This window comes from Gadus morhua, chromosome 7 (assembly GCF_902167405.1).
Source record: "Gadus morhua chromosome 7, gadMor3.0, whole genome shotgun sequence".
NCBI classification, from domain to species: Eukaryota; Metazoa; Chordata; class Actinopteri; order Gadiformes; family Gadidae; genus Gadus; species Gadus morhua.
Window position 1 is genome coordinate 9,527,334 of NC_044054.1, and position 19,252 is coordinate 9,546,585.

The 19,252-nt window shown below is 44.2% G+C and overlaps 1 protein-coding gene across 1 annotated transcript; it reads right to left on the minus strand.

Moving 5' to 3' along the window:
* Positions 1–2,977: 2,977 nt before the first annotated feature.
* On the minus strand, positions 2,978–18,379 carry LOC115546763 (cytochrome P450 2K1-like). Its single transcript, XM_030360515.1, has 9 exons — positions 17,960–18,379; positions 14,231–14,393; positions 13,948–14,097; positions 13,708–13,868; positions 13,343–13,522; positions 10,264–10,405; positions 8,078–8,262; positions 3,358–3,499; positions 2,978–3,245 (listed from the first exon to the last, which is right to left on the minus strand). Exons 1-9 carry the CDS (start codon positions 18,164–18,166, stop codon positions 3,058–3,060), a joined length of 1,518 nt encoding a protein of 505 aa, XP_030216375.1. The 5' UTR covers positions 18,167–18,379; the 3' UTR covers positions 2,978–3,057.
* Positions 18,380–19,252: the final 873 nt, after the last annotated feature.

Genomic DNA, 19,252 nt, shown 5'->3' on the forward strand with positions numbered 1-19,252 from the left:
TAATCTGGTGCACTCTGAGAGCAAAATCTCAATACCTAGCACCTAATTTTGAAGACCTTTCTATGGATGGATGTTTAAAACACTTTAATACTGGATGTGACCAAGCAGTCTGGGAGTGTGGAAGACTTGAAATTGGGAAAAGGTTGACACACAAATACTTCCTTTACTTTTTTAATTAAATATAACATTTTGTGCTCCTCAATATTTCAACCAATCCAGTCAGTTCCTTTTTTCCCACATTCAATTCATTGATGTTTTGTCTTTTTTACAAAACACACATAAACAAACACCTGCACCACCACAACAAGGACACAAAATCCAGCCAGTTCTTACTTCCATTACATTTTTTATTGCATAACCATCACATTTGCCAATGTTGAGTAAAACCCACCCAGGTGCATCTATCTCATGGAGCCAAATAGAAGTCACCCCAAAACTTTTGTTACCCCTCAGAAAACATAGATTTTCTGATATTTTCAACCACTTGTTTAATAAGTACATAGATGAGTTTCATGAGAGAGCGCACTGAGCTAATCTCATGGTGAAACCATTAGCCGTAATGAATGATGCACTGTTAAAGAATTGGACATGTCAAGGACATAACCTAAATGTTTTCTGATTAGTTATGGATTAATTTATGAATACATACATTATACAATGTTTTCTAACTTTGAATGAGACTTGACTTAATCATTATTATATTGCTATATTAGCAACTGCAACGCTGCTGTGTAAAGTTGTGTGTCAACTGAAGGATGCGAGAAAAAAAAAAGAGATGAAGATGATGAAGACAGCGGTTTTAGTATCGATACTGTTGCACATAAGTATCTAATCCGTTATTATCTTTTTTAATTTTAATCGATTAGTATCTGACTATACATTTTTTTGACAACCCTACACTATATACATGTGTGTTAACAGGATTCTGCTTCAATGTCATGATTCGGTCTTAACCTTTCATATTTACTCCTCTCTTAGGCGACTCACCTCTATGCCACCACTAGATTGACAAACTCTCCCTGTGCTTTCATCCTCCAAACTTTCTGTCTCTCCCGCTGGCTCACTAGCTCTACTCTGAACACAACAGAGGAAACATGGAAGGAATAATATCACAGATCTCAGCAAACTATTTACCAGCAGACTACTGAAACACACTATAGACATCAGTGCCACTGCCAACAGGATTCTGCTCTAATGTCACAATTCGATTTAAACCATTAATATTTACTCTTTGACAATCATTTTGCAGACGCTTAACCAAAGTAACTTACAAATTGCATTGAACATAGGAAAAGCCAAGGCTCTACTAGTTTCCAGAACTCCTCTCTTAGGCTACTCACCTCTATGTCACTACCAGATTGACACACACTGCTTTCATCCTCCAAACGTTCTTGCTCTCTCTGTGCTTCACTCTCTTTATTCTGAACACACCAAAGTGAACATGCCACAGGGAAGATCCACATCCTCATTGTACCCAGCACTTCTGAAAATGCACTTCCGAATGCATCTCTGTCCCCAGCACATTTAAAACCAAACGGCCCATGCATTTAGATCTAATGGGGAACATTTCGGAACATTGAGACGTCGGCATAATGAGGCGTTGGAATTACGGAATGGGGCCGGGGCCAACGTCATCTAGCTGGCTTATTACATAGGTAACGCATAGCTAATGATGCTGCTCGCTAGAGAAGCGACAACAACCCACGAAATTTGAGAGACACTATCAAAAGCTTCATAACTTACCTGTGTTTTCGATCGTAACATGCCACTCATTTGCTGTTGTTGATGTTTTTGATTCCGTGGTCATGTAAAAAAGACGGTTGATGACCAATGCAATCTAGTGACAAGTCACCGTCACCGAGCCGCACGTGCGGGGACGAATCAAATCATGGATCTATCCCATTGGCTAGCTAGCCCGAACAGCCATATTCTCATTGGCTGTAAGAGCTGTGGATGGAATCGGATTGAGTTATTTAGGGTGTGCGGCGCGCACTGTCCAGAGATACGTTCAGGGAACGGAGTGTACTTCAGGGAAAACCTAAGTGTTCTACCCATAGAAATATTGAATTGCTATATCCCTATTCCCAGCGATTTATTGGGGGGGACATTTTGGGCATATCTGAACATTGGGGGGGACTTGTACCCCCCAATGTATATGGCCGCTACGCCTATGCATTTTAGACATTTTTCTATTTGCTTGTAGGATGGTCATCTGAGATGACCAAGGAGGGAATGTTACGTAATTCACACATTCATACCAACAGGCCACATATGTCCTTGGCGACTAGAGAGGTCTCGTTCCCATCCCAAGGAGGGATCCGGCTCCTAGGGAGGCGTCCGGCCCATACAAGAAGCCATTCATTCACGTATCAATTCTACAGATACGAGCGGCCCAGGTGTTCGGCAAACTCAGAAGTTCAGGGCCACATAAGAAATTGCAATGCCAACACATAGCCACGAGGGGTCAGCACAATACCATAAAGCAAGTTGTAATGCCAACACATAGCCACAAGGGAGCAGCATAGAGACACATACGAGAGGCGGGAGTTCAGCACCATGCTTAGCCAATCAGAGCACATAACTAAGTCCACGCCTGCCCAGTATTAAAGTTACAACCCATAGCCCAGAGGGCTAGAACGCTCCAGGTAAAGCATCCTTTTGAATGCCCTACTAAGTGTATCTCCACGCGTGTTTGTACAATTCTCCTCCTTTTGCTTCATAGTATGCTAGTCCAAACCTTTGCTAAATAAAGTGAGTTAAAGCGATCCTGACTCGGCAGACTTTTTCCAAAAAGAACACGGCAAACAACAAAACCCCAATATATGTGGGCTGGACGTTTGTTTTACAGTCAAGTTTTACTGTGTTGGTGGTTTGGATAAAAAGAAGTGTGTGCTTATTTCTGGAGGTGGTTTTATTTTTTATGTTACCTTAAGATGAATTACTACTTTACTACTTTATTTTGCAATAACATATTCAATGAAGGTAAAGTCAAGTTTATTATCAACCTAATATACGGTTCAGCTACCCATGTTTGCTCAAATACATAGTAGCTGTTCTTCAGACAATGCTGACAGCACACAACTGATGGGGTGAAGGATTGAGGGTGAAACCAACTGCTGGGGTCAGATCCAGCTCCTCCTCCGTCACCCCGGGTGGAGGAGTGAATCTGAAGCGTTGAAGGAGGGAGGTGAAGAAGAGGAAGAGCTCCATCCTGGCCAGACCCTCACCCAGACACGCCCGGCGACCTTGGAGACAATACAAATGCAACACGTTCATTTTTGTTCATTTTTGTATTCATCCAATTCATTTGAAAAGAAGAGTTGTACTGTATTGTGAATATAAATGGGTAAATCCTACCAGCAGAAAAAGGCATGAATGCGTCTCTCTTCACAAATCTCCCCTGCTTGTCTAGGAAGTGTGCAGGGTTGAATGTGCTTGGGGTTTCCCATTCACAGTCATCATGAAGGACAGATGTCAGTAGTGGATACACAGTGGTCCCCTGGCAACACAGAGACAGCCGGTCATGAGGCAGCGCTGGACATCAGCTTAAAGTCTGCGTAGAGTTAGTCCAGACTAGCTTCAAATATAAACTAATTTAAAACGTTTTAAATTGATAAATACCTTTTTATTCAATTTAAGTTGAGTATACAGGATTTATTCTCATATAACAATAACAACTCTGTATTTGTTATTGATGACAACCTCCGGCATTCATTTCTTTGGGCTTCATTTTTCAACCCTGAGCCGAGGAGAAACTACCTGAAAGGGAGTTTCTTTAACTTTCGCTTGATCACGGTCCGTTTGTTTTTGCGTCCAACCAAGTCAAGGAGTAGTCTCTCGTTTTCAGGATATTTCCCTGCTTATATAGCCATATCAAATATCCTTCACCAGAATTTTAGATAACACGGGTTCCAGTAACTTCAATTATATATATATAATTGAATATATATATACTTCAATTTATTTTTGAAGAAGCCACATATTTCTCGTTTTAATAGTTACTCAGGTAAAATAAGCTCTGAATGCATCTTGTGTTAAAGGTTGTATCAGCGATTCTAGGCCGAAACATAAATGATCTCATTCATCTGATCTTTCCTCACGATCCACTAGCTGCCAGCCCCATTAGCAGGGCGTTAAAAAAACGGATCTCTTCCTATGCTCCGAGATCGTACACAAAAACATATGGTACTACCAACCACTCAAAACTACAATAAATAGTGTTCCAACCAATCACAGACAAGGGGTTGGTGTTGTGGGGTTTTGCGCTGCGTTCATGACAGTTCTATTTCATGTAGGCTACGCCGTCTAGGGTTCGCCTTATGGGCTTGTCCCGTGAGCGTGCTCACGCGCACTGAAAAATTCCAACTATACACCAATCAACGTGGGCACCGCCCCCGTTTCCAACGGCACGTGTATATAATGCGGCACAAACCGCCGCCCATCCTCCCTTTTCTTTCAGCGATTTGTACTGATCAACGAAAACGAAGATATGACTTCTAACAATAAGATTACCGGTGGCAGCGGCGTGGGCGGGCCACGGATCAACCAGCTCTTACAGGAGTGCTCTCAGGGCCACTGGAGAGTGCTCCTGTAAGAGCTGGCGGGAAAAGGGCCTCAGTGCGCCTCCTGTCCCGCTTCCCTGGCGCCGGGTGACGGGCACCGGGCGTGTTTCAGGTGCCTCGGCGCTGAACACGCTGCAGCTGCCTTGGCTGCCCCCGCCTCCTGTGCTGCCTGCCGCGCGCTGCCTGAAGAGGGGCTCCTCTCCAAGCACCTCTTTTTCTCCCCGTCGGTGGATCTCGCTGAGGCCATTGACATCTTCGGGGCCGGAGTTCCGGACGCCCAGGACGCCGAGGAGTACTTCGAGGTTGACCTCGTCGCCTCCTTGGACGACGTCTTTCCTGGTTCTGCGTCCGAGTTCTCCCGCTCCGGGGCTTCCACCGAATCCACTATCGTCCCCGAGGGAGAGACCGCACCGGATGGCCAATCTCTTCGGCGAGATCATGGGTGAGGCGGCGGCCATCAAGGGCAGCCCTATTTCAGCCCCGCCACTCGCCCCCATGTCGGATGACATGCAGGGTGAGTGTTTTCGCACCCTGTTTTCCTCCCGGCGGGCTACCCAGTGCCCCCTGTTCCCACCGGGTCAGCACCTTTTCACCGCTGAGGGTGGGGACCCCTCTACTCTGATGGCCCCGGTGAGGGCCTTCACTGACTTCACCAACCTGGAAGAGTGGGCTGATACTCAGGCGAGGTCCCCCTCGCCTGGAGCCTTCCCCGGCAGCGGTTCTCTGTCCGGGCGCCGGATGGCGTCCTAACGAGAAGCCGCTGCCCCCCGACCGCCTCCAGAAGCAGATTGCCGGCCTGACGGACAGGGTGTTCGTCTGTGCCTCGCAGTCTGTGCCTCGCAGTCTGCGGCGGCGGACAACAACATCGCCCTATTCTCCTCTGCCCTGGTCTCCTTATCGGCTGGCAGGGAGGCTTATGGCCCGGAGGAGGCCGCGAGATGGCTGACGGTTTCCCGCTTCTCCAGCGCCATCCTTCAGCTGCCTGAAGGATGGCGCAGCAGCCGCCACCACCAGCCTGGGAGAGCAGCACCGCGGGGCCAGAAGTTCCGCAAACTTGCTCCCACTTTTTCTTATGCAAACAATAAAGAAAAGAAAGACTGTTCGACCGAACGGCAGTACATACTCCCTAAAGGGCAATATTCCTTTAGATTACCTCTTTCCCCCCCTCAGCCAGATGGCTGTAGGGTGGCGGCCGCACGGCGTGTTTACATTACCTCTGGTTCACCTGCTTCTAAGAAGCGGTGTCCCTTTGAGCTTGGAGACTCATTAAACGAGCCCGTGGATACGGACGCTTGTACTAATTTCCTAGTTTCCCACATTATCCCCGCTACCTCCCTTCTAAAGTCTGTGGAAAGTGAGAAGACGGGTCTGCGCACTGTGGTTATAGCCAGCGGACAACGCACGGTCATGAGTGCTACGGCTAGACGGCTTGTTACCTGTTCAGCGGACACGAGCGCGGCGTCTAGACAGCTCGCTGTTTGTACAGCGACTAGTTCTGTGACGTCTACCACGCTCGCTGAGCCTCCTCCCTTTCATGGGATGCCCCCCTTGGTCCACACACTGTGTGGAGGCGGTAGGGGCCGAGCAATACGGGTTATTCCTGGACAGCGTTCCTCAGCTGTCAGCTCGCCCTCTCTCCGACCGCTATGCGTGTTGGCTAGAGTGGAGCGTTCTACCATCGTGGTTGGGCAACCCGTTGAGATGGGGTCATCCCATACAGTTCAAGCGCCGTCCCCCACCCTTTATGGGGTTGGTGGAAACCAGGCTACGGGATCCGGGCTTTCACAGGCCCATGGGACGGTGCACCACCCGCCCGATGTATCGGGACGGTTGTTGGTCTGGCTCCTGAGAGGTTGATCCTGCAGGACAAAGGTTTGCCTGGAGCGGTTATCAACACTATCCAGGGTGCTCGTGCTTGCGTTTCTACAGCACTTATTGGAGAAGGGTTTGGCTTTTTCCACTATCAAGGTCTATGCGGCAGCTGTTTCGGCTGGCCATGCGGGCTGTGATGTTGGACCGATCTTCAGCCATCCACTGGTCAAGAGGTTCTTGCGTGAGGCTAGACGGGTTAGGACTGTTTCGCGCGTGCTTACACCACGCTGGGATCTCCCCACCGTTTTGCGTGGGTTGTCCAGGGACCCGTTCGATCCTCCGTGTCAAGCCCCTTTGGATGCCCTGTCCTTTAAAACTGCGCTATTATTGGCTTTGGTTTCTGCCAAGCGGGCCTGTGAGCTGACCGCTCGGTCTGTCAGCCCGAGCTGCTTGTTGCTTAAAGAGGACAGCTCCTTTGCGCTGCTCAGACCTAATCCTGCGTTCCTCCCTAAGAACATTAATAGTGCTTTCTGGTGGAGAGATATTGTGCTTAAGGCTTTTCCCCCCCGCCTCATTCTAGTGAGGCAGAGGCGAAGTTGCATCTCCTGTGCCCTGTGCGGGCGCTGGCTATGTACGTGAAACGCTCGGCCACGTTCCGATCCACACAACAGTTGTTTGTGTGTTATAGCGACGCTAGCAGGGGCCGCGCTCTCTCTAAACAGCGTTTTTTTTCGCTGGATATTTGAGGGAGTTTGCTTAGCCTACGTTTGGCAAGGCTTAGCGCCACCATTGGGCGTTAAAGCTCACTTGACACGGGGCGTGGCCGCTGGCACTCCCTGTGGCACTCCCGCCGTTTTTTAAATAAGAAACGGACGAGAGAAGCTCCTTATTGGAGAGTCGAACTCCGTAGCTCCGCCCCGGTGGTAGCGGACCTAATGGAAATTGTATTACTCTGGTTTTTTCCCTTCACTTTTCATGGATTGCATGAAGGACGAATTGGAAAAAAGTGAGTCTTTGCAGACTCACTTTTTTCTCGCTTGATCTAGGAGGAATTCGTTTTTTATTAAGCTGTTTTGTTTTGCACATCCTCTGCTTTTTTGAGTCTTATGTGCCCTGGTGACTTAAGTTTTCTTGACTGGGGTCCAGCAGGAGTACATTGATTGGGCTCCGCTCGCAGCTTCACCTTAGCCCATAAGGCGAAGCCTAGACGGCGTAGCCTACATGAAATAGAACGATAGTTATGATATTATAACTCTAGTTCTATGATTGTAGGCGTAGCCGTCTAGTTTGGGGTTGCTGAAAATGCTGAAAGAATAGCGTAGAGGATGGGCGGAGGTTTGCGCCGCTTTATATACACGGTGCCGTGGGAAATGTGGGCGGTGCCCACGTTGATTGGTGCATAGTTGGAATTTTTCAGTGGACGCGATCACACGCATGGGACAAGCCCATAAGGCGAAGCCTAGACGGCTACGCCTACAATCATAGAGCTAGAAGTATGGTATCATAACTATAGTTTTTACTGGATGCACTTAACACGGTAGGGAGGGGCGATCTGGCTCTGTTTGTTTGGGATCTTGCTTCAAATACCAACAGAAGTGACGTCACCCAACATCGCTGATACAACCTTTAAGATTAAGATTAATCTCAGCCTTTTTTCTGTAAAAATAGAATGGTCAAGCCCAATTTATTGAGTTTAGTCTGACCTTTCTGATGAAGAATCCCTGGAAGTTGACATCTTGAGTTGTGACATGAGGAATGGCCACAGGGAGAATGCTAGCCAGTCTCTGGGTCTCATGGATGACGGCATCAGTGTAGGGCAGCTTCTTCCTGTCCTCTACCCTGACCTGACGACTCCCTGTCTCCCTTCTCAGCTCCTCCTGGACCTGAACTAGGGGATGTGCACAAAGGAAACCATACATCATTTTTGTCGCTCAGTCTTCAACAGCTATTAGTTATAACTAATAGTAATAGTAATTAGTATATAGAATGCAACTATGAAAATCTGATTATTGAAAGAGTTTAACTTTTCAACTAATGACTTTTAAACTGAATCTATTCCAGCACACGCACGACCTCCGTAGCAGAGCCGTACCGTATCTGGTGCACATTGACCTTTAAGGTGCTGCCACACCTGAGCTGTTTGGTTCATTTTAATCTAACCCTGGAGCTTTCCCCCTAAAATTATGGCTTGTTTGGGGTGGATGTGAAGGCTCAATCAAATGCTGTTGTGGACCAAACAAAATCTTGTCCACCTTAGCTTCAATTGTGACGATAATGAGTTAACCTTAACATATATTTGACCTGAGAAATAGAATGATGTCATTGAATATAGAGAGATAACCGCTTCACCACATACCCTACGACCAGCTCTGATCTAGACATGAGATAAGGAGCTCCTGTCAGGGGACCAAGGAGATGTAATAAATGACACATGGAATTCCCCTTGGAACAGGGCCCTTATGGTGTGTTTGAGATGCCTCGTACACCACCCGCATGAGTTGCTCTTGTGATGTAATTTCCTGGCTTGTAGCACTTACAGAGTTCCCATTTGTCTTTGTGAGTCATTGGCTAGTCATTGTTAATGATAGTTACTAGCCTCTTTAGCAAACCAGCTCAAAAACAAACAACACAGCTTTACATTGTATTGCACTCACAGCAAGACCGTGCAATGCATAAATTGGTGACCGGATTAAAGCAGCAATGTAATCAAGTGTGTTAAAGCATTTGAAATCAACATAAAAATGACAAACGTGGTACCAATACAATTTCTTTGTCGCACCGTACAGTCACCCTACTGAAACTCGCTAGACTCTCAGAATCCCGAGTGGGACCGACCAAAAGGGGGCGTGCCTCTGTGCAATGCTGCAAGAAAGCTGGGGGATTTCCCACTTTGCTTTGTTGGTTTACGAGGCATGTCCAACATGTGGGCAAAATATTACTCATAAGGCATTTTTACCCTGCCGCGCCTGTACTGTCGCTGCTTGGCACACCCTGCAATTTGACTGTCTTGCCTGTGTCAAACCGAGGGGGTATAATCCACCTTCGTCACAGAACAGGCTTTCTTGGTTCATTGGAGTAGGCAGGGCTACGCACGGAGAGTAGACCTCTTTAGAATAATCTGCATTCTCCAAATGTTTTTTTGTATTTTCTATTCAAGCAGCTCGCATGAAAGAATGAGTGGATGACATCTCAGAATAAGCTACTATTTGAAAGTGCAAAAACACCAACATATTCTTTATTTTGCTGACCACTTGTTTTTTATCCTGACGAAAGCCTCGTTAGGAAAGTTCCTCTGCTGCTTTCTCGTACATGAATTCCATGATGGTGAGCAGCTCGCAGATTTCAACATCTTTCAAGTTTGAAGAACTCGTGGTGATGTTGTCTGTTGTCTTAACGACCAGTTAACCTGCTCTCTCTTAGCTGTCTACTGCTTTTAAACAAAAAACTCCTGTCTGTGGGTCGCACATTATTTCGTCCTCTAACCGAGTCCGGCCCCTGGAACCGGGAACCGTCTATTCACATTTACATGAAAATGAAACCCCCAATATCTGTAGGGTTCGAGAGGGTAAATTGGGGTGCGAAATCAAGCCGGTATATTACCTCGTCAGTGTAAACTGGCGGACCATGCCAGGAAAAGTCAGTGTGAGCGCTAACCAAACCAAAAAACGTTACAAAGTATCAACTGCACTGTGAATGCGCTCTGAGTTAGCCCACAAACTGATTTATTTTTAAATTAAATCATTTTCAATTTTGAAGGGGCGATATCAACGTGCACAGACCTAAATACCGCTGGATGTGATTGGATAGACCTACAAAATCAGAGTAACGCAACATGTGACACATTCTCCCACAGGGCACTCCTCTGTACAGGGATGAATGTCTTTCTTACATTGAATTTGTGGATACTTGGCCATGAGAAGCAGAGCCCATCTCAGGGTGGTTCCTGTGGTATCCGTTCCAGCAGCAAAAAGGTTGCTCACTACTTTTAACAGATTTTCCTCATGGTAGAGAGAGTCTGTTACACAGGAGTCCTGTGTTCAAGTAGAAAACAAACACCTAATGAAACTCTCATGTTTCACATTGTTAATCAAAATAACATAGTGCCCTGTAGCACCCCTGCTGGGGTATAGGCCGTCGACAAGGGACCTCCAGAGTTCACAGTCACTGGCGTTCTTTTCTATCTGCGACCAGGTGCCTCGCAGTCTCTTGGTGTCTGCCTGGAGGTCCCGGCGCCAGGTGTTTTTAGGACGTCCTCTGCTTCTCTTCCCTTGAGGGTTCCAGGTCAGAGCCTGTCTGGTGTTGTTTGACACTGGTTTGCGTAATGTGTGCCCGATCCATCTCCATCTTCTTCGTCCAATTTCGTCTGCTGCTGGGGGTTGTTTTGTTCTTGTCCACAGATCGTTGTTGCTGATCTTGTTCGGCCAGTCGATTTTCAGGATTCTTCTGAGACATTTGTTTATGAAGGTTTGCACTTTATTTATTGTGATCTTATTGATTCTCCATGTCTCTGCCCCATAGAACAGGACGGATTTTACGTTGTAGTTAAAGATTCTGATTTTAGTCATTTCCCGTATCTCTCTAGAGTTCCAGATGTTCTTGAGAAGTAGAAATGATGTCCTTGCCTTACCTATCCTAGCTTTTACATCTGCATCTGTACCCCCCTGACTGCTGTTGATACTCCCCAAGTAGGTGAAGGACTCTACCTCTTCTAACATGGTGTCACCAAGGGTGATCGGTTCCGTAGTAGTTGTATTTATCCTTATGTTTTTTGTTTTTCCCTCATGGATGTTAAGTCCTACTTGTGAGGAAGTCTCTATGAGTGTATTGATCTTGTCTTGCATCTGGTGGTAGCTATGTGACAGTAGTGCCAGGTCATCTGCGAAATCTAAGTCATCCAGTTGTGTCCATAATGTCCATCGGATTCCGTTCTTCCTTTGTTCTGTTGTTGTTTTCATGATCCAGTCAATGGCTAGTAAAAACAGGAATGGGGATAGAAGACAACCCTGTCTGACCCCAGTCTTGATCTGGAACTGTTCTGTGAGCTGTCCATCATGTATCACTCTACAGGTCATTCCAGAATAGCTGTTTTCAATGATGTTCACTAGCATAGTGGGCACTCCATGGTGTCTCAATAACTTCCATGCGGTCTCTCTATGTACACTGTCGAATGCCTTCTCGTAGTCAACAAAGTTGACATAGAGTGGGGAGTTCCACTCTAGTGACTGCTCTATGATAATGCGAAGAGTGGCAATCTGGTCGACGCAGGACCTATTCTTTCTAAATCCTGCTTGCTCGTCCCTCAGTTGGTGGTCAACTGCATCCTTCATTCTGTCCAGGATGACTCTATTTAGCACTTTGCCTGGCACAGAGAGTAGGGTGATCCCTCTATAGTTGTTGCAGTATCCCAGGTCTCTTTTCTTTGGGAGCTTGTTAATAAGGCCCTCTTTCCAGTCAGATGGTATCTCTTCTTATTCCCAGATCCTTTTGAAGAGTGGATGCAGCAGGCTCACCGTGATACCAACGTCTGCCTTTAGGGCTTCTGCCGGGATGTTATCTGGCCCAGTTGCTTTCCCACTCTTCAGCTGCTGTATCGCTTTCCTGATCTCCTCTCTGCTGGGTATGTCACAGCTGATGGGGAAGTCGGTCTGTGCTGGTTGGATATCTGGTGGGTTTACTGGTGGGGGTCTATTTAGCAGTTCCTCAAAGTGTTCTGCCCATCTGTGTAGTTGTCCGTCCTTTGTTTTAATGCTGTTTCCCTCTTTATCCCTGACCGGTCTTTGTGGCCTGCTGTATTTGCCCGACAGCTTTCTGGTGGTGTCATACAACTGTTTCATGTTTTCATTTCTTGCTGCACCCTCTGCTTCTTCGGCTAGGTTGTCGATGTATTTCCGCTTGTCCGCCTTAATTCTATTGATATTAGTATACTCTTCTTGTGCCTTTGCCTTGGATGCTCTTGTACGACTGTTTGTCACTAGTGCTTTCTTCTCTTTTCTTGTTTGGATCCCTTGTTGGGTTTCTGTAGATATCCACTCCTTTTGCTGGAATTTCCTGTAGCCAACCACTTCTTGGCATGTGGATATTAGTGCGTCTTTAATATGTTGCCACTGACTGTCGATGCTGTTTTCGTCTTCAAGTAGGTCCTGGAGAACTTCAAATTTGTTTGATAGTTTCAGTCTGAATTCCCCTTGTTTTTCTGCGTCCCTCAATAGGCTCACGTTGTATTTCTGTCTATTAGCTGTTGTCTCCGTCTTGTTCTTCTTGAGCTTGAGTTTCAGTCTAGCAGTTAACAAATGATGGTCAGATGCTACATCTGCCCCCCTTTTAACTCTCACGTCCTGTAGTGATCTTCTGAACTTCTTGCTTATGCAGATGTGATCTATTTGGTTCTCTGTTGTGTGGTCTGGTGATACCCATGTTGCTTTGTGTATGCTCTTATGTGGGAAGATGCTGCCTCCGATAACAAGCTTGTTCAGCGCGCAGATATCCATGAACTTCTCTCCGTTTTCACTTGCTTCTCCAAGTCCATGTGTTCCCATCACCTCTTCATATCCGATGTTTATTTTTCCTACCTTTGTATTAAAGTCACCCATGAGGATGGTGGTATCTTTCTCTGGATATTTGTCCAGGATGTTCTGAAGCCTGTCGTAGAACTCCTCTTTTTCTTCTTCGTCACTTGTGTTCGTTGGTGCGTAGCATTGGATGACATTCACCTTTATCTTCTCCTTTGTTGTTCTGAACGATGCTGTGATGATCCTTGGTCCATGGGCCTCCCATTCTATCAGTGCTCTCTGTACGGCTCTTGATAGCATGAGAGCTACCCCTTCTGTGTGTGGGGCATAGTCATCTTCATGGCCCGAGTAAATCAGCAGCTCTCCACTCATTAATATTTTCTGGCCTGATTGTGTCAAAATAACATAGGATTGTTTTATTTTTACATGAGCGAGACTTGTATACAAAACCTTTTTTACCTCATCCTTCTGTTTACGGATCTGAAATGAATCGATGAGACATCTGCACATCTCTGCGTTCAAGGAGGTTTTCAGTTGATCGATTAAGTCCCTGAAATGATTGACCTGAACTTCAAGATTGTTCTTGAGGAGTTTAACAGTCTTGATCCATTTTCCCATCCAGGGAAATATGTTGTACAACTGTCAACACAAGTTGGAAAAAAAGAAAAAGAAAATGTTTCACTGACAAAGTGAACAATAAACACATTTAGCACATGAACAACATGCATCAATATTAAACATCACGATCCAAATGGCCAATTTAGTTTTCGTCAGTGAAGTCTTCACTGAATTTCATATTTGTTTGTTCATTATTAAATGCTTACCTGTATTGGTGCGGTTCCAATAATGCGTATATTCTCATTTGCTCTATTCACCATTCCTTTAAACTGTGGGTCACTGTATTCAAATCGGCTGCCATACACAATAAATGCGATTATATTGGAAGCAGCATGGTTCATCGGTTGTGTTGTGTCAAATGGCTGACCTGTAAAGTTAGATTATGAGAATTTAAAGGGACATTGTGAGGTAAAAAGGGCATGATACCTTTAGTTAATAATACCTACCTTTGTGCTTCTCAAACACCTCTATCAAATACTGGCATTCTTCTAGGATTTTCTCCTCTGCGATTTTCTTGCCCATCCCATAATCTCTGAGGTTAGACAGGGCAAAGCGCCTCATCTCTTTCCAATTATCTCCATTTGAAAACAAAATGCCTGTGAAACACAGTGAACAGTCGACTATTCTTTGCATTCAATATTAAAGTTAAGTGCATTTGCTGTTTGCAGGGCCTTTTTTAAATTAAGTTTGACAGTTACAGTGTATTTAAATTACAGTGTTGTGTGTTACCATGTTGTTGGTTTATGTCATCAGCAACACGGGAAACGTATCTGCCTCCAAATTCTTCGGCATGGTCCACCAGAGCCTGTTTGACTGTTTTGTACCCGGCCAGGACAACCGCTTTCTTAGGTCCAAAATAAACTGTGAACACCGATCCATATTTCTTGGAGAACTGTAGTTGTAGTAAATAGAAAGTAAAAATAAAATATAGTAAACAACCCATGAACACAACCATATAATGGAACCTGAACCAAAAGCTGCATGAAAATGTCAGAACTAAAAGATTCAAATCATTCTATAATTTCCTATCTTTTAAACACAGTGACATTGAGTCATTATTATTGTTGGCTAAATAAGCCTCTTTGGCAAACAAGCTTGAAAACAAACCAAAAACTTTACATTGTATTGCACGCACACCAAGACAGTGAAATGCATAAATTAGTGACGGATTAAAGTAACAATGTAATCAAGTGTGTGAGAGCATTTGAAATCGACATTAAAATAAACAACTTGTTACAAATAAAGAGAAAAGACGTCTCATTAAGACATCTCATTATGGGCCAGCCATCTTGGTATATCAAGTCATAATGTCAACCTCACTGAACTTGTTGGATTCTCAGAATCCTGATATATTACGACCAAATGCCTTGGTGAAATGTCGCAAGAAATCCCACTTTCCAACTCGTGCGGGTGGTGTAGGAGGCATCTCGAACATATCATAAGTGCGCCTTATTTTAATAAAAAGAAATTATACATATATATACACTGTAAAAAATAAAAAGTTGGGCAAACTCAAAATTGCAAGGCAACTTACTGCAATCAATTTTTGAGTTTTGAGCCCATCAAAAACGTGATTTTCTTCTTTAGACAAACTTGAAAGTTAGAGTTAAACCAACTAAGATTTTTATATTTTACAAACTCAAAAAAATAAGTCAGGGGTGTTAACTTAATATTTCAAATTAAGGTTAATATTAATTAAAAAAAAAACATTTCAAAGAATGCAAAACGAGTTTTAAGTTCACTTTATTAAAATTAATAATTTGAAACTTCCGTTTTACATTTCTGAATGCCAGACAGCAATAGAACAAGCAACATGTAGCTAGTTCAGCAGCAGAGAATCGCTGTCTAAATGCAGCAAACCAAAGAGCAGAACAAGTTTGACATTATGGTCAATCTTGTTCGGCACGAGACGGCAGCCCAGGTTAAACGGTGACGCAACTCTCGTGCCTCATACACCGCACGATCCCGAGAGCTGCCATTATTTAACACACATCCGCAGTACACACTGCACCGCACACCCAACCAACGGACATGCAAGTCTCGGTAACGGTGGCGCCAACACTACGCACAATAAACAACACACAAACAATAAAGACCCCAAACCCGTTAACCCAACTTAGCCTACTTAATGTTTTATATTCATTTTACTCAGAAATCATAATGAGACCAACAATTTTGAGTTTTGGTTTTTACAGTGTACATATATGTATTGTGGTGATCAGAAAAGTAGAGACATCAATAGTGTTCGGTCACTTAATTGCTTTAAGCACAATAAGAGTCACAATAATTAATCCACACGGAAAATAAAATGTATTAAATTAATTCAAACAAATTTAACCTAGCATTTCCCCCTACTCAAGCCCCCCTCCCTCGTGCACCAAATAATATCAGCAACACTACACTGTAAAAACGAAAACTTAAAATTGTTGGTCTCATTATGATTTCTGAGTAAAATGAATATAAAACATTAAGTATTCATGTCAACTGTGCAATGCAATTTAGTCCAACCAACAATGTTGAGTTTTGGGTCAAGAGTTGGGCTCACTGTAGTCTCTTTGTTAGCAAGACACACGGGTTTAAGTCAGACTCTGTCTGAGGCTGGCCAACTACGGTGCACATGCGCATTTCGATACTACCCCCCGGGGAGTCTGGGTATTCGTGATGCCGGTTGGGAAAAAGGGGTTTATTGCCTTTTGTCAATTTGTTTCTGTTAGGTTAAGTTGGGTTAACGGGTTTGGGGTCTTTATTGTTTGTGTGTTGTTTATTGTGCGTGTTGCCGCCACCGTTACCGAGACTTGCATGTCCGTTGGTTGGGTGTGCGGTGCGCTGTGTGTGTGAGTGAGTGTTAAATAAAGGCAGCACTCGGGATCGTGCGGTGTATGAGGCACGAGAGTTGTGTCACCGTTTAACCTGGGCTCCCGTCTCGTGACGAACAAGTTTGACCATAATGTCAAACTTGTTCTGCACTTTGGTTTGCTGCATTTGGACAGCGATTCTCTGCTGCTGAACTAGCTATGTTGCTTGTTCTATTGCTGTCTGGTATTCAGAAATGTAAAATGGAAGTTTCAAATTATTAATTTTAATAAAGTGAACTTAAAACTCGTTTTGCATTCTTTGAAATGTTTTTGTTTTTTTTAATAATATTAACCTTAATTTGAAATATTAAGTCAACACCCCTGACTTATTTTTTTGAGTTTGTAAAATATGAAATTCCTAGTTGGTATAACTCTAACTTTCAAGTTTGTCTAAAGAAGAAAATGACATTTTTGATGGGCTCAAAACTCAAAAATTGATTGCAGTAAGTTGCCTTGCAATTTTGAGTTTGCTCAACTTTTTATTTTTTTACAGTGTATTGAACTGAACAATTGTTAAAATATGTTTTCTATTTAGAATATTTTTGTTATGGTTGATTTCGGGCATTAACAAGTCCCCTTCTGATAATTTTTTTTTTATATGAAATTATCTGGAACTCTGCAAAGTATAGGCTTACTTATTTGTTGTATTTTTATGCATACTCAACTTATTAGTTATTTTTCTGTTTGATTATCATGTTAAGGAAGACTTCCGATATCTACAGAAAAGTATTAGGGGCACATGACAATATTTTGAGTTCAGAGTCTGAAGTGAGAATTCTGACTTTAATCACAAAACTAAGTATAAAGTCAGAACTCCTAAAAATAATCACTTGTAATTTATTTTATTGTTTAGAGTTTAAAGTCAGAAATCGGATATTAAAGTCAGAATTCTGACATTAAACTCAACACTCTTACTTTAATGTCAGAATTCTTAGGTTAAAGTCAGAACCCCAAAAATAATCACATGGCCCTAATCCTCTTCCATAGATATCAAATATACAATTAGTAGTGTAATACATTGAATGTGTAAATCACTTTTCGTTTGTACAATCTGAGAGCGCATACACCTGGGTGCATTAACGTTTTTTAAAACAAAACCTACACAAAACAAGAAGACTGTCAAGGGGTGACTTTTAAAGCTGATCGGTTCGGTTGCTCGATGGCCGAATGGGCTGGAGGTTAAGCGGCCCATTGTTTCCACGGGGATTATAAAAGTGGCCCCCTATGAAAAGTAATGGCGGATCCCTGTCGATATGATAACAAATCCATAATACAAAAATGTATTATTACTCTTCCTACTGGTTAGTCAATCTCAAAATGTCCACCGCTGTGCGGTCTATAGATGTTTTGAAATTGTTCAGCTAATATAGCAGTTTTCAACACAATAAATGACCAGGGGAGATGACCCACTGTTCCATGCTAGTAGCCTACTGTGTGTGCATCACGCAGCCACCCAATAAGCATGCTCACTTGTGTTGTATAACATGCTATAACATGCCTGCATACATGTTAATCTGCCCAGAGAGCCAGTCCGTGCATTCAGAAACCGTAGCCTCTCAGTTTAAAGGGCTTCCTTGTTTTGTTCAACACCAACAGTACAAACCTCTATCAGGGTGTTGTGTGGCCTGTTCAGATCCAACTGGAGCAGGTTTCCAAGAAGAGGAAGTCCTCTGGGTCCTGGAGGCTCCTTGTGGTGGACATGGAAACCCTGGCTGGAGGAGAGGTAATAGAGGAGTAGCAGCAGTAGAACTGTCCATATGAGGACACAACCAGGAGTCTGGACAAAGACCAGGCCTTCTAAAACAGACATACTGCCTCCAAGCTTGACTGACTGGTTTGAGACAATGGTTCCTGCTTGTGCTCAGATGTTAACAGTAGTCTACAAAGTGGGCTGTCACCTCTATCACCTGACACCCGTCCCTTAAGGCTTAAAATGGTTAGGCTCCGGTTACCACTAAGAGGTGTGGGAACCGGGAGGTGCCTCAAACAAACTTTGATTTGTTTTATGGCTCAGATTTTTTTTCGATGACTTCACAGAATTATTGTCTAGCATCTCCACAGACTTTGATAGGGTGAGAAGCTCAGCCATCCGTGAGGAACTCGGATTAGAGCCGCTGCTCCTTTACTTAGAAAGGAGTCAGTTAAAGAGCCCATGCCATTAAAATCACATTTTTCCTATTGTTTGTTGAATAACATAGGTCTGAATAAGTTTGTGAGCTGTGGTAAGTTTGAAATCTATGCAGTTTGTCTGCTGAATGCAATAGGCAATGAAAGGAAAAAGGCAGAAGAAATGAGCCGATCTGGATAAGGTGACACTGTGACGTAGCGTTGTCAAATTATTATTCATGGCCCTGCCCACTTGGTTGGTTCGTAACCACCCACAAGAATTCTGAAGGAGTCGTGATTGAGCTAGTGCTAAATGCTAATACGTGTACGGTAGTTGCTTAGTTCGTAGTAACAGGCTAGTTACAGAATTTTGAATGCAATGGCAGAACGACATCGAACTACATGAACTGCGACATGCTGCCTGCCGCCGGTTGCCGCGAGGCACCACCGCCGCGAAGCACCACCGCCCGGCAGCGGGCAGCCGGGCGGTGGTGCCTCGCGCCGGCAGCAGGCAGCAGGCAGCGCACGGTTCTGTCTACTACAGATTGATGTGGAAGTGGAAGAACCAGAGACGTCGGAGAACCCAACGAAGTCCTTTGTGATTCATTATATCATCTCGACGTGCACACAGCTTTTGGCCGTGATAATATGTATTATTTGATATAGATATCTATGTATTATATGATATTATTTAGATATAGAGCTCCAGGACTGTAACGCAAGTGTTGTACACTTCCTTGTTATTTGGATAACCGTTCTGCTGTTGGTGTGATGGCGCATCACGTCGGAC

Excerpts from the sequence above, each read along its gene's own strand:
- LOC115546763 (XM_030360515.1), bottom strand. The coding sequence starts at position 18,166 with ATGTCTGTTTTAGAAGGCCTGGTCTTTGTCCAGACTCCTGGTTGTGTC. Across the intron at positions 14,394-17,959 it reads CACACAACACCCTGATAGAG|TTCTCCAAGAAATATGGATC; the intron begins GTTTGTACTGTT and ends CTACAACTACAG. Across the intron at positions 14,098-14,230 it reads TGACATAAACCAACAACATG|GCATTTTGTTTTCAAATGGA; the intron begins GTAACACACAAC and ends TGTGTTTCACAG.